Source organism: Papaver somniferum, chromosome 9, assembly GCF_003573695.1.
Source record: "Papaver somniferum cultivar HN1 chromosome 9, ASM357369v1, whole genome shotgun sequence".
Taxonomy (NCBI): domain Eukaryota; kingdom Viridiplantae; phylum Streptophyta; class Magnoliopsida; order Ranunculales; family Papaveraceae; genus Papaver; species Papaver somniferum.
This window is the reverse complement of record NC_039366.1, coordinates 145,348,017-145,372,251: the sequence shown is the minus strand read 5'-3', so window position 1 is coordinate 145,372,251 and position 24,235 is coordinate 145,348,017. Positions and strand designations below refer to the sequence as shown.

At 37.8% G+C, this 24,235-nt stretch overlaps 1 protein-coding gene across 1 annotated transcript; it reads left to right on the top strand.

Annotated features, from left to right (window-relative positions):
- The first annotated feature begins 18,658 nt into the window (after positions 1-18,658).
- LOC113310980 (protein gar2-like) lies at positions 18,659-23,911 on the top strand. Its single transcript, XM_026559811.1, has 4 exons — positions 18,659-19,448; positions 19,527-19,698; positions 22,413-22,459; positions 22,534-23,911. The coding sequence occupies exons 1-4, from the start codon at positions 18,793-18,795 to the stop codon at positions 23,720-23,722; spliced, it is 2,064 nt and encodes a 687-aa protein (XP_026415596.1). The 5' UTR covers positions 18,659-18,792; the 3' UTR covers positions 23,723-23,911.
- Positions 23,912-24,235: the final 324 nt, after the last annotated feature.

Genomic DNA, 24,235 nt, shown 5'->3' with positions numbered 1-24,235 from the left:
TGCGTGTCATAGATGATATCCGGATTACTGCCAGAAATGATGGTACTCAAGATGTATTCTTTGATTGGGAATACAACTTGAAGAATGCTGAAGATATTGGCTTCAATCTGAAGTGGCTCCGTCAAAGACTTGAAGTTATCAGGAAAGCAGTAAAGGGCGATGTTCCCTTCCCTACCAGTGATTCCGTGTTGAAGAAGATGAATGAAGTTGTTGATCTAACCAGGAAGCTTGAGGTGGAAAAGGCGGCTCTGGAAGTCTTGGAGGAGGCAAAGGAGCAGAAATCTTTCTTCGATGGTTTTCTTTAGTTTCCTTTCCATAATCCCATGAATTTATGAACTTTTGAGAGATGTGAGGTTTTCATTTGGGTTTTGATATTAGCTGGTTTTGGATTGCTAGATGGTTAAGGATTTTCTTTTGGATTTGATTGAGATTTTCCTTTAAGTAAAGTGAACTGAATTTTTGATAAATTAATGAATTCAAATACTGATTGCAAGTATTGCAAACGTTTTGGAGAAATTGAAATACAATGAAAGAAAATCCTAAATGTCAAATCCAGACATCATGAGTGCTCAAACGCTCAGTACCTCAAATACCCAATAATTTCAGACAAACGCCTTAAGCCAATTCTCGTGAATTACTGGTAGGGTTCTGCCATCCGTGTTGACTAATTTGTAGTACCTCCAGTTATGGACTTAGCAACCATAAATGTTCCTTCCCAATTGGAGCTCCTTGTGGAGTGGGGATCTCGTTTAGCCGCCTTGAGAACCAAATTCCCTTCCTCGAATTTGTTCGGCTTAGTAGTTCGCTCCTTGAATATATTTTGTTGATTCCATGGTTGTGGTACGTATGGGCACTCATGTAGAGGAGAGTACCCAACATACTGTCTGTCGTGCTTATCCAGGTTTTCAGCAATAAACCTCTTGATAGAATAAACCTCTGAACCCAACCATTGGGTATAATATTGGCGGGGTGAAGTTGTCAATTCATAACTTTTGGTAATTGCTAAATAGTTTGTAGGGAGAAGTCCTTGAATCAAAGCATCATATTTGAACATTGGTAATATTGGAGCATGAAAAGGAATAAGACTTTCCTGAGCTCGAAACCTTTTGACAAAGGTGTGTGGATTTTCCCCAGGTTCTTGCGTAAGTCCCATCAAGGTTTTTACTTCCTCCAGATGCTCGAACGGTAGGGTGTCCTCTGTTTCCTCTTCCAACTTGGAGTCTTTGTCGACGACAGAGAGTGTTGAAAGCTTTGAAATTACCCTTCCAGCATGAATCCAAGTTCTTCCAAGGATCATGTCATATCCAGGATCTTCTCGAATTATGTAAAACTTGGTCTCAGTGCAGACCAAATTCTCCGTGACTTTGAGAATGATGAAGCCGTATGCATCTCTGGAGATTGCTTCGTGGTCCCTGATTGCTATGGGAGCATGAGTAGCCTCTTGTCTAGTAATGCCAGCAGCTCTGAAAGTTTTCAAAGGGATGATGTTGATGGCGGTGCCGGCATCAACGAATGCTCTTTTGAACTCATTTCCTTTAATATGCACGATGGTGAGCAGTCCCCAGTCATACATTTCTTTGTCGGTGGCTAAAGGTTCAGGAGGTACTTATGAAATCAATAGGCGTCTCCCAGTCACTATGTGGTTCAAAGCTGTGAAGATGTCTCCCCTTTGTGCTTTTGACAGATACAACAGTTCACAGACATGCTCTATCAATGACTGAACCGCTTCCTTGACTGGTGCTTCAGAAATAGAGAAAGTCCTGACAGGAAGAGGATCTCTGTGTACTCCTTCGGCTCCAAGGTTAAGTTCTCCTGACTCAACTTTTCTCTGAATATGCATTTCAAAACTTTGCAGCTACTTGTGGGGTGATTGACGAACCTATGGAATCGGAAGTAACGAGGATTTTCCATGTCTTCCTCAGTTGGGTCTCTCCTGACATATGGCAATTTGATTGCACCATCTTGGATCCAGGTGTCTAATAGTTCGAGCACTTCTTCAATGGGGAGACGAAAATCAGGTGCATCATCAGGAGCTTTTGTGCGGTGGCCAGGAGCATGTGTCTCTGGCTTGTCCTTCTTTTGCGTCTTTGGAGGAGCTGCAGTATGCTTGTTCGGGGATTCTTCCTTGCGCTTGCTCCCTTCAGCAGCGTTTGCAGAGGGCTGCAGGTTGTACTGCTTGTTGATCAGGCGTCTGCTTCCTCGAGTGTCACGTGATTCCTCAGTCTTTGTGGACTTTGCTCTTTCTAACAGGGCAGGTGCAGTGGTTTCTGATCTCTTCGCGGCTTCGTGAAGCTCTGAGAAAGTATAGAATCGAAGATTCTCCAATAGAGATCTGTAAACCGGGAGCATGCCGTTGATACACAAATCTACCAGCTGTTGCTCTGTGACATTTGGGTCATGACAGTCCAGGGCATGGACTCTGAATCTTTTCATGTAATCATTGGGATTTTCACCGACCCTCTGGAACATTCTTCCAAGATCGGAGAGAGTGACTTGCTCTGACACGAAAAAGTACTTCTTGTAGAAGGCGTTGATCATTTCTCCCCAATTGTTGATAGTCCCCGGTGCGATGTTGTTGTACCAGGTGTATGCTCTGCCTTTCAAGGAATTTGAAAACTCCTTGAGGCGAACAACATGGTTATATTCATGCTCTCCCAAGGCTTCGAGGAAACGAGAGACATGTTCTCGAGCATTGCCAGTTCCGTCATACAGAGTAAAAGTTGGAGAAATGTAACCTTTTGAAAGGGGAATCCTCTGTGTAGCGGAAGGATAAGGAGGTTGGTGACGATGGACATGTGATGTCTTGTCTTTTCCACGGTTCTCCAGAAGGCGCTCCACGTCTTCCCGAGTAATGAAATTTGATGGTTCCTTTGCTGACGAATCTGCAACTTTACCAGTTTCATCAACATCCACTGTATGGAATGGGATTACTTCAGGATCAACAGCATCTGAGGATTTCTTCTTCTCTTTTCCCTTTTCTTGAGTCTTCTCTGTCATCTTATCAGTAAGAGTTTTGAGATAATTACACAGCTCCTTCTGTGTAGAAGCCATGTCAGTCTGATTCTTTGCGAGAGTCTCCTGCATTTTGATAAGATCAGCAATGGTAGGTGGTGATTTCCTTTGACTTCTTAAGGGTGTCGACCGAACAGGGGATGACCTTCAGCGTGAGGAGGAGTAATGTCACCACCATCAGTGTTGGAGGCCGGAATCGTTTCTGGGATATTCTGATTGTCATTGTTGTTGTTGTTAGTACTAGCGTCGTTTGTGTTGGAACCTGTAACTAACCCAGACCTAAGACCAGCCATCTTGTGAAATCGTGAGATTGCAACCGAGAGATTAACCTCCCACTGTGGTCGCCAATCTATGAGTGGGGAAAAACGATTTGCTGGTTTTTATGGAATTGAAGAGTCGACCGTGTGGAGACTCCTTGAACCGAGCGAAATGTTGAACGTCACACAGATACACTGCAAGAAGGGAGTGCTTTAAGTTCGAGAGATCAATCTGTAAGTCCCCAGACTAAACCAAGAACAATGGCCGTTCCAGAGTCAATTCGGTCACAAGAGAGGATGGGTTGATCTGTAGGAGGGAAGTTGAGAAATGCGTGAGATCAATGGTGATCTGAGATTGTAGGTGTATTGTGAATTCAGCGTGAAAATGCTCTGAATGATTGAATTTTGCTCAATTGAGAGTAATTTCTGTGAGTTCGTGTAGACGAAAGATTGTCTGTATGAACTTTGATGAGAAATTGCTCGTTTTGGCGAATGTTGTCCGATTGTTCGAAAAACCTCTTTTTTTCAATCAAGATTCAGAGAAATTTTATAATGTCGGAGTTGAAAACACCGTGATCACATGAAGTGTGACAGTTACTGGAATCAGAGAGTGGGAAATGGGGAAATCGTGTTAAAACCAATTACTCATCGTGCGGAGACTTGGTAAACTTTCCACCCACTACTTTGCTGACTCTTCCAACTGATTTCACGACTTGCTCAAATTCTCGTCGTGGGTGAACACACGACCGCCAGACCAAAACCCTAGTTAATATCCCCCTATGTGACACGATTGAAATCTCGTGATTGTGGAGCCAGTTGCTGACTTTATGGGACGATGAGTCCATGTAGCGCTGAGTTGAACATGAAAACTCATGAATTTAATGTGTCTGCTGAGACGAGGTATCACTATAACCTAAGACGAGCAAAACTGTGTTGCTAAATTGTTGAATATTGGTAGTTGAACCAATATTCTTTGATTTGAGCAAATATTGCTAGTCTGAGCGAATATTGCTAATTGAATAAATATTGCCGGTTCGAGCGAATATTGCTAGTTCGAGCAAATATTGTTCTTTTGATGAATTGTTGGTAGCTGGACCAAATAAAATATTAGTTTAAGTTACTGACTACTGGGTCGAGCAAAATAAATATGATTATCAATCATGGAATCAACATAAAATTATCAGAATGTTCGAATCTGCACAGAATCACATTTCTGCAGAGCTCTGATTCAAAACCCTAATTTTACCGAAATGATGATTTATTGCAAATCAACACGGGACCAGCTACATGGGATGACGGGTTCAACATATAACGCCCAGATGCTCGAATGAGCAAAAAATACCAAAGTCTCTTGAGGACCAGTTGGTGAAAGAATGATTAAATGTTGGTTTAATCATTTACTGAAATAATGCTCGTGTGAGCAACAAATCATAAAACCTGATGTAGAAAACATGAGGGGCCGACCAAGAGGTCATGAGACCGGCTCTTGATGGTCGTGGGACCAGTAGATGGTCGTTTTACCGAACTTCCAATTGTTTGGAAAGAGTTCGAACCTAATATGAGCAACTGAGCAAATTAGGTTAAAATCATTAAAACATGAGGGACCCGCCATTTGCAAGCCTCAGGGTCACCCTTGGTCGGTCAAGTGGATGTGCCCGTGTCACCATAGTGTCCGTGCTTCAGTCCTGAGAATTTTGATATTTTCTGATGCACGTTTGAGCAACATTTGGAGAAAATATGCAAAATCCATGGTTTTGCTGAAACCGACAAAAATACATGAGATGATGAAAATAATAAATAAACAAGGAATCACAAGGTGTGGGACCGGCCACGGCTAGGGCATGGCCGGCCGGCTGACACGCGGTCCCACATGTTGTTTCCAGTTTTATGTGATTTTATGTATTTTTCTCTGATTTAAAGGAAATTCCATGAAACTGGAGAGTTTGGAGAAATTAGGGAACTTCCATGATATGAGAGACATAAATTAAAATATAAAATAGGGAATGGGAGTGTGGGACAGGCAATGGCCGTGGCATGGCCGGCCGGCCAATGGGCGCGGGGCCCAAGGCACTCTTCCCAATTTTATGTAATTTTGATGATTTTAGATAATTTTTCATAAAATCAAAGGGATTTGTTGAAAACCAAGATATTTTGTTGAAATCAGGGAGTTTTCATGAAATCAGGAAACCAAACACCAAATAATAATAAAATAATGGGTGTGTGCGACCGGCTAGAGCCCGGTCCCACAAGTTTTCCTAATTTTTTTAATATTTTCCATGATTTTAGAGAAAATACATGAAATTACGTAATTTTAGGGATAATTCATAAAATCAAGGAATTTTCATAATTTGAGAAGGAATAATAAAATAATGGGACGTGAGGTGTGGGACCGGTCACGACCAAGGCATCACTGGTCGGCCTGCGGTCCCGCGACATCTTTCCCTAATTTTATTATTTTTTGATAAAATCATGTGATTTAGATAAAAAATACATGAAATTAGGTAATTTTCATGATTTTAGGGAAAATTCATAAAATCAAGGAATTTTCATAATTTGAGAGAAATAATAAAATAATGGAGACGTGAGGTGTGGGACCGGCCACGCCAAGACATGGTCGGCTGGTGCTCGGTCCTGCGACACCTTTCCTTAATTTTATTATTTTTTGATAAAATCATGTGATTTAGATAATTTCTTTGAAATAAAGGAAATTTGCTCGAACGAGAGGATTTTCATGAGATCGTGAAAATAGTAAAAATATGGTAAAATATAAAATTGGGGGCGGGACTAGTCACGGTATGATTGGCCAGCTGGTGAGCCTAGTCCCCTGGCGCTTTTGTTTAATATTTTATTATTATTATTTTCCCTTCCTATTTTGCATAGGTTCCTCGTTCGTTCGTATTTTGAAAATGCTCGTTCGTGCATTCAAAATGATGGTATGTGTATTATCTGCTAATTACACTTGCACCATTTTGTCAGGGCTTATTCGATGCTCAGATGCCTGTTTTGTTGAATATTTAGTACTAACCTGTGGAATTCTGTTGGGAAGAACCACAGATTGAAGTAACGAAATATAACGAGGAATCGTATAATATTGCTGGATATTCAGGCGATTAATTGACGACTTGTAGAATATTGCTGGATATTCAAGCGATGGATCGGAGAATATTGATGGATATTCAGACGATTTAAGATAATTAATTGCTGGCTCTATACTAGAAGGGCTTCATGTCTAGGAGCATTAATTATCTGAGGGTTGAGAAATATGAACTTGTTGGAGTGTCATATTCCTATTGCATAGTCAGGGAAAACTTGGTTACATCCCGAAGACGTTGTCGCTCTATACTAGCAGACATGTTGTCTAGGAGCTGCCCAATCTTTCGATTTTATACAGTATGAGATGTGTCGTGGCCTCAGCTGAGAGACTGCACATCTACATCTTCTCTGAGAGACTTACTCCATCAGAGGTGGCATGAGCTTTCATGCATAGAGACATGAGTCTCGATACTCATCCGATTGCCGGATCCGGAGTAATTAATGAAATTGCTCAGTATTCATGAGATGTGTCGTGGCCTCAGCTGAGAGACTACACATCTACATGTACTCTGAGAGACATCCTTCTCAGTCAGAAATTTTATCGCATGAGATTTCATGCTTTGATGAGAGACATGAGCCTCAATACTCATACGGTTGCCGAATCTGGAGTATAGTTTTACAATTCTATCCTTTGTCGAAAATCCACCATCTACATGCTCTCATGAAGAACCGCGTTAAAGAACCTCTCAAAAAGGATTTTTCCTCAAAGATTGATGAGGTTGTTGTCACTCATAAGCTCGATGATCACAAGGCTCATGTGTCTTCAAAACCGTTCATCTGATTTGTAGTGTCCGGGTTTTGGCCTAAGAGTCTGTTTTTGATTTAGTTGCCTAGTATGTCTTCCTTTTGGATTAGTTGGAAGAATAACTAGTGCTTTGAATAGCGATGATTGTGACTACACATATTTATTTTTGTTTTCATCTTCTTATGTTATTTTTTAGGTTTATTGATATTAAATTCTAAAAATATTTGGAGGATGATGTTATTGCAGTATTTTAATAGTTTGATATATTGCAATATTTTTATGGGATATGTATTGTTTGCGTCCGTGAACTTGAAGGTCCCAAATTGCCGTCAAAAGTAAAGTCGTTCATGAATTAGTATTTGTATTGATGAAAGGACGAATGTACTTTTGACAATTATAAAAGTTATGCCTATACAGTCATGTATTTGATGGAAAATAGGATAAAATCTTTTGTTTGACAGGGATAAAGTCTATTATATCATTATGATGGAAAATAGAATAGATCCTTGTATGTTATCCACGGTATTGATCTTCATTGATCCATTTTATTATGTTATACCGTGAAGGCTCCATTGTGTGTCTTATGTTGAGCACGATACAACTAAGTCGATTTTTCTTATTGGCTTGTTGGTTGTTCCATAAGATGCTATATGTTGAGCATTAAGAACTAAATTGATCAACTAGTTTGGTTATTTAGTTTGTACTCCATAAGTTTTCTTTGTTATGTTGAGTACATGTACGGTTAAGGTTGTCATTTTCTATGATGAACTTAGTCGGGGTTCCATAAGTTCTCTTATGTTGAGCCCAAAATAATTGAATTGATTACATCGTGATTAGTTTGGTTATTGGTATTCCAATTGGATTGATTATAGGTTCTCTTGTAATTAGTCTAGTTGAGTATATGAACGGCTATACTAATCATGTTCTATCGGTTAATATAGTCGCATATTCCGTAAGGTTTTCCTTATGTTGAGTATGTGAACCATTAAGTTAGTCGTCTCTGTATGATTACCTTAGTCGTAGCTCCGTAAGTTTACCTATGTTGAACACCTTCAATTAAATTGATCACTTTTGTGGTTTGATTTAGTTGCGTATTCCAATTAAATTAATCATGGGTTTACTTGTGGTTAATTTGTTTGAGTTTTGGATATAGAAAGTCATTCTCATGGTTTTTGGTATCCAATAAAAAATCCTTCTTTTCTTTCGAAATTAAGGTCGCTCTTGTTGTTTTCTCGAGAATGACATCAAATGGGGGAGAGTTCTTTTGAACTTGTGCTTAATGGTAATATCTTGCGGGGAGTGCGGCTGTGGAATTTTATAGGGGTTATCTTGTATCTTAAAACTCCTTGAGGAATGCATTTAGCTTCGGCTTTATGATTGCATCTAAATTAAGTTGGTATGTATTTTTTTTCTTTTAGTCTATGAAATGTCTCTTGTGGAAATTTCATTATGATCCCGTTCTTGTATCTTTGCCAATTTTATTGACAAAAATGGGGAGAAATATTGTAGTTCACACTACAAATACATATGGTTTTCGGATCATTTTGTAAGGGGGAGTGGTTTCCATGATCGAGATGGAGTATTGACTAAGGGGGAGTGATACATATCACCATAGTATTATTGTTGAAGTCGTGATACAATTGGAATTTGATGTTACATAATAGTACTATAACACTATATAATAATGATCGAGAATCTCGATTTCTCTCATTGTTATGGATACGGATCTTCAACAACGGTGATGCTAAACTTACAACCTTTGGGATCATTGGAGTACTTGGAAGGACGAAGATTTCAGGGAACGTTGAAGATTAGACTATGGAATATGAGCCGCAAAAGTTTATCTTTTTTGTATTCCATATGTATTAATAGTTTTGTCACTAAAATTGACAAAGGGGGAGATTGTTAGAGCATAGCTCGGTCGACCTCGCATGCGTTGCTATCTCAAGCATGTTTGTCAATGTTAGTGATCAAAACTATGAGTCTTGATTCCTAGCCTACATAGCTGAGTCTCGGACTAGGATAGAAAACTTAAGTTGAGATCAAGGACTTCATGGCGATCATCATACAACAACGAAGATCTATACAAGGAACCGTGGAACTTCATCAACAAAAAGTTATGTGGAGACTTGAACTTATCTGTCACTCAAAAGTCTATCTATTTTATCTCATACTTCTTATGAGACAAAAGTCGTATGCTATATAGACTAGATCATACACACTTGACATTTCGAGCTGAGCATTCATTGCTTATCTTTTATCTCGAATCGTGTGTTGGTAAAGCGTTTCGCTTTGATCAAGTTTATCTTCACCTAGTGATCATGAAAGTTTCAATCACTTGGATAATTGCTCTGACATGAATCGGTCTGTGAATAACGACTACATATCGTCCTCTGAGAATGTCTCAATGATTGAAATGAGAGTTTAGATTACATAACCATGTATTCCTTGAACCGAAGTTTTCAAACTTTGTTGATCAAGAGAAATAGGGAGGATTGTGGAATTGGCTTGCCAAGTCCGCGAACCCGGTCCGCAGACTCAGTCCGCGAACTGTCGGAAGTTCCCGACCGAGAATTTCTGCTGGGTTTTCCAAAACTTGTTTGTGTGCTTAGTCCGCGAACTGGCGGATGTTCTCTAACCGAGAATTTTTGCTGAGTTTGGAAAACTCAACCGATTAACTTAAGTCCGCGAACTTGTTTGTGAACTTAAGAGGTTATGATCTAAAGATGTGCTCTGAACAAGAAACATTAAATTACTAAGGAATGCTTTATGAAAACCGTGGCTATAATGTTCATGAGCCGATTCAATCGAATCGAATCATCTTTGTTTCAATTGTGTCTTGTGTAGTTACATTAGATCTCATAGAAATTGAACAACTCTCTAACTAGTTCATTTGAGTCAATTGAACTAGTTATCGTGAAGAAGAACAAGGTTAATATGAAATGCTCATATGGTTGACCTTTTGGGTTACTATGTTGAACCAACATGAACGTACACGTTTGAGCATGGTTTTCACGAACCCAGTAAACGTTTACCCAAGTGTGTGTAACAAGCTAAGTTTTCGATCTAACGGTTGAGAATCTAAATCAGGTTTTCATCTAACGGTGAATAAGGATTGCTTTGTACCTAAGGCAAAACCCTGATTTGAAGGTTATATAAAGGAGACATCTAGCATTGAGAAAACCTAATCCACACACGTCTGTGTGCTACTAGTGCGCTCGCTAGAGTCGATCTCCATTAACCTTTGATTTTCTTCTCTAAAATCAGGTTAACGACTTAAAGACTTCATTGGGATTGTGAATCCAGACCGATACCACTTTATCGTAGTTATGTGATCTGATCTTGCATCTTCTATCGTACGAGTACAATCGATTGATTGGCTTGAGATCATGAGAGTTCTCCGATAGGCAAGATAAAGAAGTCACAAACATCTTCGTCTCACTGTTTGTGATTCCTCGACAATCCGCTTGTGTAGTCAGGAAGGATTGTAGAGAGGTGATTGATTAATATAGGCTGTTCTTAGGAAATATAAGACCGGATTATCAATTGGTTCCTGTTCACCTTGATTTTATATCTTAATACGGAACAAAACGTAGGGTTTATCTGTGGGAGATAGATTTATCCTTTGATAGACTTTTCTGTGTGAGACAGATCTGTTTATTATCAAGTCTGTGATTTTGGGTTACAGCAACTCTTGGTTGTGGGTGAGATCAGCTAAGGGAATCAAGTGCGCAGTATCCTGTTGGGATCAGAGGCGTAGGAGTACAACTGTACCTTGTATCAGTGGGAGATTGATAGGGGTTCAACTATAGTCCAGTCAGAAGTTAGCTTGGAGTAGGCTAGTGTCTGTAGCGGCTTAATACAGTGTGTATTAAATCTGGACTAGGTCCCGGGGTTTTTCTGGATTTGCGGTTTTCTCGTTAACCAAGTTTCTGGTGTCTGTGTTATTTCTTTTCCTTCCTTTAACCACTAAGTTTGCAAATGGGTTCGAAGACTATAGCTTCCGGACTTTGGTCTTGTCCAACAGTTTGCAAACGGGTATGCATACGGCTGTCCCGGATCTTAACTCAGGTAGAACTGTTCGCATACTGGTACGAAAACTTGGTTCCCGGACTTTAACAGTTAAAACCGTTCGCATACTGGTATGCAAACAAGGTTTCCGGACCTGAATCATACCACAACAGTTTGCATACTGGTATGCATACTGAGTTGTATCCAGACAAAGGTTAATTATTCTAAACTCTCATTTCAATCATTCAAACATCCTTGGAAGACGACAATAACTGTCTCATACAAACTATTAGCTTATAAGTAATTTTCAAGTGATTGAATGATCAATACGAAACTTTCCGAGTCGACATCAAATGATTGTCTCACACAAATCATGCAAGATATTTCAAGGCGATTTTCACATGATCATCTTTTGACTTATTATTTAGTTTCCAACAAATAAATTGTTTCCAACTAAACTTGTCAAGAATATGATGAACGTACCTAAAGCAAAAAGCTTCTAACACATATTTCGAGAAATAGATAATCGAGTTAAACTCAACTCAAAATATCAAATGTATATAATGTAAAAATCTATATAGTTTTATGAATTAGTCTCATTAGAGATAAAATAGAATAGACTTCTGAGTGATATATAAGTTTTAGTCTCCACATACCTTTTGTTGATGAAGTTCCTCCAAGCTCTCCTCAGTAGATCTTCGTCTTCAATCGATGAACGACGTGAATTCTAAAGCTCAACTACACGTTTTATCTTAATCCGAGACGTAGCTACAAGTAGACTAGAAATCAAGATTTATAGTTTTGATCAACTAAACTTGACAAACAAGCTTGAGATAGCAACACTTGTGAGTTCGACCGAGCAATGCTCTAACACCACCTATATCAACCTAATATATATTTTAGAACACTGAATAAGATTTTGACGGCGCTTGTTATAAGTACGATAAAGCACATCAAGTTTTGAAAATGCAAATTCTTGAGATCTGCTTTCAAGGAATGAAACTGTTTCAATGAGTTTTGATCTAAAAAATACATATACCCGAAAATGAAAAGAGTTGTTGATACATCAATGCCTACTCACTCAGAGGGATTGCCCCTCTTTACAAACTTTTAAGTTTAAGTTATATCTGGGTTGCCTTAGAAAATCAAATCAAGTGTCTTTTGCCACATGTTTTAACTTTTGAGCTATACATTTTCAAAAAAGCTGCAATAACACATACCTTAACATCATAATTCCCAAATTTATCAATGACACGACATGTTGATGCATCCCAATAAAATACTTGCATGTCACCACCACATGAACTTAGCTTCGAATTATACCTATACGGATCATCAAACATTAATTGAGGATTATTGTTTAACGACGAATTGGTAAACTGGGTACCTTAATTAGACTATTCCAATTAGAAATTACAATTTGATTTTATATTACTAATATGTAGAAATCAGTATCCAGAATGTAGTATATTTCAAACTTAATATTTGTTCAATATAAAATTAATAATCCATGTTGCAATGCAATTCTATTATCTACGCGATAATTTAGTTCATGTTATGACTTACCGTATTAGTTCCTTTCACGGGTACGCATGTTGCAGTATTGCGAGGGAGTGGAAACAAATATTTCACTATGCCTGCATGAAACACTGAGGACAAAAACCGAGTCGATATAACTAAATAGACACCGGAGAATCACCGTAGGAGATAGTTGATCATAGTGAATTAACAGTCTAACGAAAATAAGTTTTCATTCACTTAAAGATATTAAAGTTATCTGACCTTGGCTTCCAAGAGAGTTGGACGACATAGGATGGATCAATTTTGTTTGGTTGAATTGATGTGATTGCTTATTCAACAGTTAATTGTTTCGCGCCATACTTCGGTATCAATTTCTGTCCATACGCGGACCAAACGACACATAATTTCATCCCATTAGTCATTATTTACTCAAAAAAAAAAAAAATCAAATCTCAATTCACGAAAAATAAAGAAAACAGGATATATTACCTACTGACGAGGACTCTATAAATTTATTCTCGTTTCTTTAGAGTATCACAATTCAACCTTCTGATTAACCAAACGAAATCTTGGCAAAAAAAAAACAAACAAACCCTAATTAAGCAGAGAAAATATGAAGAATTTCTTTGAAGAAGACATTGTATTTACCATTTTCCTTTTCGTCCCTTTCTTTTATTATAGTGTGGTCAAGCATCTTCATTTCTTTTTCTTCTATGACTTCATCGTCGTTTCTTTAATGATAATTGTTATGGATGAGCAGCATAGTTCAAACAACAAAAGAAATCATCATCTTTTATACGCAGGGGCGGAGCCAAGGGTTGACTAACCCTGGCTTTAGCCCCCCTAAAATCAGAAAAATCATCAAAGAACCTTTAGTTTTGCTTGATATTTTGCATTTAGTCCACTAATATTTCATGTTTAGCCCACTAATGTCCATGTATTTTAAGCAAATTTAATTTTAGCCCTCCTTGTTTTCAGTTTCTGGCTCCGCCACTGTTTATACGCCTAGGAAATATAGATAGTTACTTTCTTTTCCTTTTAAACATCCAACAAAATCGTAAATCAAAAATAAAAACTTGCAGAGAAAAGAAACAACAGGCAAGTGAAGTTGATTTTATTCTTTTGCCTCTAAATGTAAAAGATCCTAGTACTGTGATGTAATGCATTTAAGAATAGGGTCAAAAGAAATTAATCTTTAAACGAAGCGTTTGAGTACTAAACAGAGAAAATAACAACCGTAGATTTATGTTCTGAGAAAAAATTAGGACCACTTACACAAGCTAACTTAGCCGAACTGTGCTATGTATTCTTAATATATACACATGTAGGGTAGTTTCGACATTTAAAAAATACGTTGTATGAAGCTGCACGCATCTGGACCAGTGATAAAATTCTTGGTCCAAAATACTAAATTTGAGCCTCTGATTAAACTGAGTTTGATTGATGGATTAGTCATTAAACAAGCCCACGCTATCCAACACAACTATAAAGAAGGAAATCAAGCAGCGGATGGCTTGGCCAACCATGCAGCAGACGACAGTCAAATGAGAAATTTTTCAACCAAAATTTGGGACCAGGCAATCCCGATTTGTATTAGTCAAATTATCTTCTATGACTCTGTGGATACCACATACCCACGTCAAATTGTAACCTAATCTTCTGTTAATAAAATGCATGCTTCAAAAAAAAATTTAAACAAGCCCACAAAATTTGGTAATTCCTAATAGGAAACACTATGAATAAAAAATTTAAAGGGAAACTTAGGCGCGGGCCCAAAAAAATAATATTCTCATTGTCAGGCCCACAATTAATTTTAGGTACCGTGACACCCATAATTATATGAAAATTTTAAAAATGTCTGCATGGCGGATTATGCATCCGCATGACGGGTTATGCATCAGGGGTATAATTGGCAACGCAACTTGGATATAACATATCTAAAAATCCGCTCCTTGGAATTTTACAAATTTTATATCGTTGGAAATCTTTTTAAGAGAGCTACACAACGAGTACAAACAACAATATCAAATTTTTGTTTTTCACGAAAAAATCGGAAGTGATCATCATTTTAGGAAATTTTTTCAAGAACTTGATACATAACCATTATGCAACCACCAAAAAAGATGCATAACACATTATGCATACACAACAAAAAAATGCATAAAACGTTATGCAACCATATTTTTGTTCATGTATTTACTAATTTAGTTATGCAACCACTAAAACGATATATAACATCACAAAAAACAAAAGACGCATAATGAATTATGCAATAATTTTCTCGACTACATAACAAGTTATGCATCCATTGTTTTGGTTAATTTCAGTGCTTACAAAGAAAAAGTTGATGCATAATGCGTTATACAGCCATATTTTTGGATGCATATCAAGTTATGCATCAATTTTTTTATTTCAATGTTTACAAAAAAATGGTAGCATAATGCGTTATGCACCCATTTTCACGGCTGCATACATGTTATGCAGATATTATTGTAGGTGCATGACAAGTTATGCAGTCTTTGTTTTTGTTGGTTTCAATAGTAACAAAAAAGTTGTTGCATAACGTGTTATGCAACTGTTTTCTGGACTGCATAACAAGTAATGCAACAACTTTTGAAGATGCATAACAGGTTATGCATACATTTTCGTAGTTGTATAACAAATTATTCAACCATTGTCCCAATATAACACAAATTCTAGAATTTCGAAATTAAGTTCAAATTTTATCCAAGTTAGAAATTTCCTGATTTCTTGCGGAAACTTGACCAAAAGTGCTGCCGAAAACTCATATATCCCTCGACCAGCTTTCGCATCCGACTTGTACCCCCTTCATGATTCAATGAAGCATTATGATTCCCACTTTCAGTTCCAAAATTCGGCATCTGGAACTAGTACCACCGTCTCGTTATTACTTTTGCCTTTTCCCACTGTTTCTGCTGTTCAAAACTCAATCAGGCATTTCAGCAAACACCTTGTCTGCAGGTTCTGCTGGTGGTACAGAATATGACTTTCTTTTATACTTCTTAAACTCCTTTATCACCATCCCTGCAATCTCAATCCTTACACAATCCCACATTAACAATTCAATAAGTCACAAAATCAGTACCATCACTAACAACAACACTAACTCATTGACCTATTTCCTTTAGTCAAAACCATTCACAACTACCATCAAAAATGCCTTCTTCACTGTCTTCTTAGATCTTATTAATACAATTCGGAATATTTTTACGAAAATGGATAACTCATGGAAGAATCTGTCTGTACACGTTGCCAATGTATTGCTTATGTCACATTTAGCATATCATATTCCTAAAGCTCCATATAAAGAAGTAAGGAAAAAAAACTGTAAAGTGATATAAGAAATGTATTAATCCTTTTTTGTTGATTAATTTCGAAAGTAGGTATCACCCTTTTGTCATATGTGATGAAAATTGATGGGATGGGATGGGATGAAGTTGATGCCAACTTTCGTGAATGAAATTATAAGAAAACCATTGTGGTATACTACTTTGTGGAAATTATATATGAAGGGTTATGTTCATCGTCGCCATCCCTATTCGAAAAAAAAATCGTCCAAAAGTGGCTCTGATCATGTAACGCCTCAATTCCATTGTTGTCTGAACCATAAGACTATAATGTTACAATATAACCTGCCAAGGAATCCTTTACTACTGGAACCCCCATCATCAGATCACTTTTATATAATCTTTGTATCCCGATCTAGAAAAACACTTAAAATTAAACGAAAAAATCAATGAAATCCAAGGAGACTTACCCAAAAACCTGAGATACATCAAGATGAAGATGATGTTTGGGGTAATGAAGCCTGGTCCATCGGCACTGACATAAACACATTGATCCTGAATCGATCAATACTAATCATCACTATCACCAATAAGTTTAAATCTGATGATTTAGATCTAGATATAAAACAACGAAAGAAGATGATGATGAATCAAGAGAAAATCAGAAAATCTCAGTTACTCTATTGATTATAGAAATCCTCTTCTTTCCTCTCGCTTTTCGAAGAAAAGAAAAACAAAATGGGAAAAGCTTTTCGAAGAAAAGAAAAACAAAATGGGAAAAACATAATTTTAGAAAATTTGGGCGTGTGGGGAATTTTTTCACCAAAAATGGGTGCGCGAGTGTGTTTCTACGCCTGTGGGTTTCACAAAAATGGGCATCACAGTAGTTCCCACAAATTTAAACACTATGAAAAAAAAATTATCTGTGTTTTGTCTTCTAGCAAGAACTATAATTTTGGGCATACCAAAATCTTCCAAGGCATACTGAATGAAGACAAAAAAGGTTGTGAAATAGCAAAATCAGATAACCCCTTAACCCAAAAAATTTTTAATGGCAAATCTGCCCTTTACGTATTAGTGTTAATAATCTTGATTAGTGATTAAATATTTTGTTTAGTGATTAAAATAATTTTCAGAATTATAAGAGTTGTTTAGATGAAAAATTTGAGGAAAAAAAAAATCAAAGTTTTGGTTTGGTTAAGAAGGAGAGAAAGAGAAGGAGAAAGTGAAAAAATTCTAATTCTTGATTCAGTGGAGGATGAGGAGGGTCATCATTCATCTAAAAAACCTAGGAAAATACATATCAACTACAACAATGATCCAGAAATGGATGATTTCTTAGATTATGAGAATGATTTTACACCCACTCAAACTCAAGCTCAAACACAAACTCAAGATGATGATTTTTATGAGCCAAATCCTGATGATGAAGACATTTATGAGGAACCCAATGCTTCTAATACACATGTACACTTATATCCTATACTTAATCTCACTTCTATAGCTCTCAATTATCAAAAGTTAGGTTTTTTGAATCATGGTTCGGCGAAACAGGTTGAGGTTCAGCTCACATCTATGAGCCGAATCTACCAATTGATGAACGGTTCGGCTTACTGAATCTGTTTACTGCATGTGCCGAACTGTTTGCTAGACACTAGTTCGGCTTATATGAAAGTTTCATAGTAAGCCGAACAACATCCTGAATAGCTCGGAAAAAAAATAATTACCGGTTCGGCTTATATTTCGAAAATCGTATGAGCCGAACATCAATTTGTTATTTTTTGGGTTAAAATATTGTTATTGGTTCGGCACATATTGAGAATATCGTAATAGCCGAACCTCGTTAATGTGCTAGGTTCGGCACATATTATGATTATCGAATACGCCGAACCCCTATGCATCTCTATCTGTGACTAGGTTCGGCTTGAAATTTCATGAAATTTCATTCCGAACTGTTCATATACACTTACAGGAAGCTTTTGTGAAGAACAGTTCGGCTAAAAACGCAACTCAATTTTGAGCCGAACCCAACACTGTAACCGTCATTTAATCGATGAAAAACAGCAAATAGGAGATTGGGTTTGTAAAACTTGCTTTCTTATCCTCATTTCCGGAGTTGGAGATGCAGTTGGTTCAATTTCTGGTTCAATTGGTGGTTGATTTTCAGTTTCTACACCTTCATCTTCAATTGGTTCTTCTTATTCAATTGATGGATTAGAAGACGATTTGGTTTGCCTAGTCCCTGCTTTTCTTTGTACGAGTCATTATGTGGTTGAGTTTAATCGACGATTAAATTTTTAGAAATCGACAATTAATCACGATGATGAATTTTTTTTTCGCAGGAGGGGGAAGAGTTCGGCTAGAGGAGGAGGAGGAAGAAGAGATGGTAAGGGAAACTGATTTTGATTTTTTAGAAAACTGATTTTAGATTTTTGTATTAAGGGTATATAGATAATTGAACTACCCATAGGGTACCCTTTATAAGGTCACCCAAGATGGGACTATTGTTTTGTATGCCTAGAAAGATTTTGGTATGCCCAAAATCAGGGTTCTCTAGCAAGTGTTGCCTCTTGTCTTGCCAAGCTGAGTTGGGCCGTAAGAGTCTCTGTCTGTTCAGGCCCATCCTGAAGATTGTTTATTTGGGCTAAAATCCAAAACAAAAAGAAAAATGTAACAAACAAACTTAACAAAGTACCGGATGTGTGAAAATTAAAATTTCATAGGGGTTTTTGGTCTCTCTGATTCTTGTGAAACAAAACCCTTGCAGAGCTGCGAACTGTGAGAGACCTCTCATTCATCGGCGCCCCCATTTCAGAAATCCAGAGATCGATTCCACCATTCAGAGATGGTATTATCTAATAAAAAGCTGAAGGAAAAGATAAGATCTATTCTAACTGAAACTTCAATAGAGAAACTAGATGTAAAATCACCTAAAGTATCAGTGAAGAAAAAAGATATAGAAAACTCAGAGATTCAATCATTGAAAGTTGTTTTAGATACTAAAACAAAGAAACGGAGATTGTCACTGAGAGAGAAAAACAAAAAAGATGTACCATTTGAGGTAATCCATGAAGGAACTAATGATGATACAAAGAAGGAGAATAAGAAACAATCTGGTTTAGTAGAGTTGAACGATGGTGATGAGAAAAAGGAGGAGAAGAAGATTAAGGATGATGCAGAAGCTGAGGAGAAAGAAAAGGCTCGTTTAGAAGCAGCTGAGAAGAGATTGATGGAGAAGAGGGCGATTAGGGAGATGAGAAGGAAGAGGAAGAGAGAGGAATTGGAAGAAGGCGAAGGTAAAGAAAAGAAAGAAAATGGTGGTGGTTTGGAATCAGCTGAAAAGAAAAAGGCAGTCGTAGTGAATAAGAAGAAAAAGAAGAAGAAGAGAAAGACAAAGAAAAACAAGGTAAGTAAGGATGCCGCTGTTGGTGATGATGATAAGGTGGTTGTTGTTGAGAATAATGTAGATACAAAAGAGGAGCCCATGAAGATTGATGAGAGGTAATAATTTCATTTTTTGTGTTTGATTAATTTGTGTTTCAGAGATGGTTGACTTATATATGTTTCTGTTGTTTAAAGCCAAGAAATTGTGGAAATAGCTACAAAAGTGTATGTTGGTGGCATCCCATACTACTCAACTGAAGATGATATAAGGAGTTTCTTTGAGAGTTGCGGAACTATAACTGAACTCGAGTGCATGAGCTTTCCGGATACTGGGAAGTTTAGAGGGATTGCCATGATCAGTTTCAAGGTTAGCATTTTCACTTATGAATTGCTTTCCGTATATTCTATAAACCGTGGTTTTACTTGGTGTTTGGTTGCATTTTACTCAATGTTTCTCTTTTGATGAATGCTGGCAGTCTATTTGCTCATGTGGTTAGTTATGTTCTCTAACTCTGATAGAGCTTCTTTTGAGATCTCGTTAGTATAGTCTATGTAGCATTTCAGTTCATTTTTATCTTCATGACATACTTCATATCTTACACAACACTAAGTCAAACCAAGTTATGTCTGTAAGCCCAAAGATAAACTAGTCTATAAAGATAACAACACAAAGATAAACTTTCAAAGCTTAATGTGGAAGGACAATAGTCCCACATCGCTAGAATCCTCTTAATTAACTTAAATATAATATGTAAGGGCCGCTCGACTCATTGCCAATTGGTTTTGAGTTGGATGCCCGCAGACTTTAACATGGTATCAGAGCTAAGCCCCAGACCCAGACCTATTGTACGCCGGGTGTAGGCTGAGTTACTGGCCTAAGTGTTTAACCGATTTTGTCACTTGTACACCCGGGGTGTAGGCCGATACTGGCCGAGGTGTTACCGAATTATTTATTAGTCACTCACCTGTACACCTGTCACCGATTGAATGGTCACTCGTACGTAGGTCCACATGTTAGGCTGAGTGACTGGCCTTACACGGGGGGTGGGGGGGTGGTGGTGGTGGTGGGGGGGTATGGTACTACTGACTATCCACAGATTACGACCTACATGGTAAGGGATGCAGTTACAACTTCCCATAATGTCAACAAAGTAATACGAGGATAACTGTACTTTTTGGAGATCCATAAATAGGTCATTCACTCGACAATATACATCAACACAATCCTACCTTAACAGTAGTTCAAGTTATTATTTCTTTGCTCTTGCTTCCATCTCTGCTTAACCACTATATCCTCCTATGACTAAACAAATTCTCTACTGTCATTTAGTGGCTTAGGCAGTGGTTTAGGAGTCAATCTCTCACCCTTTACCTTCAATCTCTCAAATCATCAGCCTTACTTTTCCATTGCTTTCAGAGAACTATCTGATATACTTAGGTTCGACTGCATTTTACATGTAACCTAGAATATTACTGTTGAGAAACTCTTAACAAATACACTTCTTTCGTGTGTGTTTTTGCTGTAAACTGAGCTTGTGATATCTCATTTTGTTAGTTATGTTCTCAAGGACCAAGAAGTCTTCTTTTGCCTTGGGTTAAAATAATTTATGTAGCACTTTTGATTTTTATTACAGACTTCAGATGATACCTTTTGGTATATATAAATAAAAATGCTGTTTTTGGTGCAAGTGCGCTAGACCTTTATGTCTAGTTTAATCTATTAAAAAAAAACTGGATTAGGACTTGTGGTGAACAGAAATATGTATAACAACTGTCTGTTTCGTTTCTTGGAGAGTATCTGTTAGACATGCTGACAAAAGAAGAATAAAGAACCGATTCTTAGTTTTGTAACCCTATGGTGATGACTGACGAGGAAGCTATGAATTCACAAAACAGGTCTGACAGAAGACATCTGATCAAATCCACAGTTTGTTGGATAGGACATAAGGTGAGAAGGATCTTAAAGCTTGTAGTTAATGTGCATGACCTATACTACTAGGACAGTAGGAACCAGGAAGGGTAGAATTTATATATTGTTGATAGTAACACTTTGGATGCATATGTTAGAACTTAGCATTTGTTTCAGTAGCTGAAGAAGCAAAGTGCAAGTGTCGCAACTAGGGTAAGGATAAGAAAAGTAGAATTGATGGCCAATAAGTAAATCAACTAACTTGGTATATTGGCACGTGAGGACGTCGCCGAAATATAAAGTTGATGTGCTTGTCGAATGATTATAGACTAAGTTTTAGAAGGTAAGTTGTTGAATACAATTGTCTTTCTAGTCCATGTTCGTAACAGATCATATGGTGAAAATTAGTGGCAAATTATGTTATACTTATGTGTCTCTAGTCTATGTTTTTTTCTTCTGTCGTTTTTTTATGTTTATGTCTTGTCTCTGTTAATTTTTGTTCCATAAGAGTAACTGAAGAGCTGCCCTTTGTTTTGCTGGCCTATTTACTTAAAAACACCATCCTATTCGAAACACAGAGTGTGATGATGCTTTCGCATTTCTTCACCTAACTTTTCAACAAAGCCCTTGCTTATGTTGAGTATTGTACCTCTAAGGAGTCTTCAAACATTCCTAGAAAACTGGTAATATGATATTAAGGGGAAAGTATTTATCGCAGCATTTCTTAATCCGTGTCTAAAAATATCACTTAAATTTTGATCGTATGAATTTGGCTCATCTCGAGACAACTTCGATTTCTTGTGCATCCAAGGTCCACCTTGATGCAAATCCTTTTGTTTAAACTTTTTCCAGCTCTCAGCAGAAAGTGACACTCCTTTAAATTCCTGCTTAACAGGGGGATACGGAAGCCCAAAACAGATCTATTTCAATTAGTGACTTTATATTTTCATCATCCTTGACCTCATAAATTTACATTCTGAACCTTGATCTTGCTGTACGTTATGTTATTGCTAGAGAAAAGAGATGCCGTGATTCTTCTTCTATTACACTTTCACTTTTCCTTTTCTTCATCTCTTCCTTTTATTTTGAAAATATTGGGACGCGGAATCCCAATGCAGTTTAATACAGGATTCAGTAACCTTTTACTGATCAGACAGCTGTTCCTCTTGCAGACTGATGCTGCAGCAAAGAGAGCCTTAGCTCTTGATGGTGCTGACATGTGAGTTGTACTTGTATATAGAAAACAAATCAATCTTCGTTAAAACATGTGAACTGAAGCTTAATTTGTTTCAGGGGAGGACTGTTTCTCAAAATCCAACCATATAAAACTACTACATCTCGGCTGCAGAAATCATTGTCAGCTGATTTTGCTCCCAAGATAATGGAGGGCTATAACAGGGTCTATGTTGGGAATCTAGCATGGGATATAACTGAAGATGATTTGAAACAACTATTTAAAGGGTGCAAAATATCATCTGTTCGGTTTGGAACAGACAAAGAAACAGGTGAATTCCGAGGATATGCACATGTGGATTTTGAAGACAGTTTGTCTCTTGCGATGGCTTTGAAGCTTGATCAGAAGGAGGTGTGCGGACGACCTGCTAGGATAAGTTGTGCAGTTCCAAAGAACGAAGCGAAGGCGGGTTTAAAACCTTTAGTCCCTCTGATTGTGAAAGCTGAAAACGGAAGTATCAACCAAGTTACAATTAATAAGAAGGCTGTGAATGAAAGTAGTATCCCCATATCTGAGGCGAAGGTTGAGAATGAGAATGGTAATACTTTGACCTCCTCAGTTAGTGGTGTGAAGAAGAGGCGAACATGCTATGAGTGTGGGGTTGCAGGTCATATCTCCTCAGATTGTCCTATGAAGAAGCAAGCTGTTGACACCGTAAACATGGAAATGGTGGAGGAAGAGACCAGTTATCCCATGTTCATTAGTGAGGAGAAGTTTGCGAGTGAGACTAGTAATACAGTGAGCTCCACAAAGAGTGGTGTGAAGAAGCGACGAACATGCTATGAGTGTGGAATTGCAGGCCATATATCCTCGGATTGTCCTCAGAAGAACCAAGCTGGTGACCCAGCGAATAAGCCACAGGTTATTGAGACCAGTTATCCCAGAAATGAGGAGAGGGTTGAAAATGAGAATAGTAACACTATGAGCTCTGCAAAGAGCGGTGGGAAGAAGAGACGAACATGCTATGAGTGTGGGGTTGCAGGGCATATCTCAACAGACTGTCCAAAGAAGAATCAAGCTGTTGACCCCATAAATAATGTAAAGGTTGATGAGAGTAGTAACCCCGTAGCTATCGAGAAGGTTCAGGCTGCTTATAGTTTACCATTAAATAATGAGAAAGTCGAGAATGACGGTAGTAATATTGTGGCGTCCACGAAAAGCAGCGGGAAAAAAAGGCGAACATGCTACGAGTGTGGGATATCTGGCCATATCTCCACAGATTGTCCGAAGAAGCAGCAAGCTGCTTGATCAACAGTGAATTCGAGTTGATTTTTTTTGTTCATTATTTTAATTAGAGTTTTAGTCTGTACTTCTACTCATCCTAAGGTGGAAACAATTTTGTTTTTCCAATTTCTTTCACCCTGCCGTATTGTTTGACGTTACTGTCAACGTTTCGTGGACACTTCACTGAAATAAGTCGAACGACGCTGGCCAACAGGATTTATTATTGTTTTTTTGTTAGGTTTAACCGTGGCTCAAATGCCATTTATTATAGGGTTGGCTGAATAGGCCTCATCGGGTTAGGTGAACAGTATAATCGGGATTGAACCTCCTTACAAACAATAGTTTGCTCAGTTGGTCAGTGGGGTAGTTTGCGAGAGGCAGATCAGGGGTGCAAGTCTCGCCCATCTCATATTTTTTTAGTAGTACGCGTTCGAAAGAATGGGTGAAGTTGATGCACTAACAAGGAAACAAGCTAGAAAAGTGGCCAAGCAAGCTGCAAAAATCATGGCTACGAACTCCTTGCAATCTGATGCTAAT

Coding starts and splice junctions, on each gene's coding strand:
- LOC113310980 (XM_026559811.1), top strand. CDS start 18,793: ATGGTATTATCTAATAAAAAGCTGAAGGAAAAGATAAGATCTATTCTA. Junction 19,449..19,526: donor CCCATGAAGATTGATGAGAG/GTAATAATTTCA, acceptor TGTTGTTTAAAG/CCAAGAAATTGTGGAAATAG. Junction 22,460..22,533: donor GCTCTTGATGGTGCTGACAT/GTGAGTTGTACT, acceptor AATTTGTTTCAG/GGGAGGACTGTTTCTCAAAA.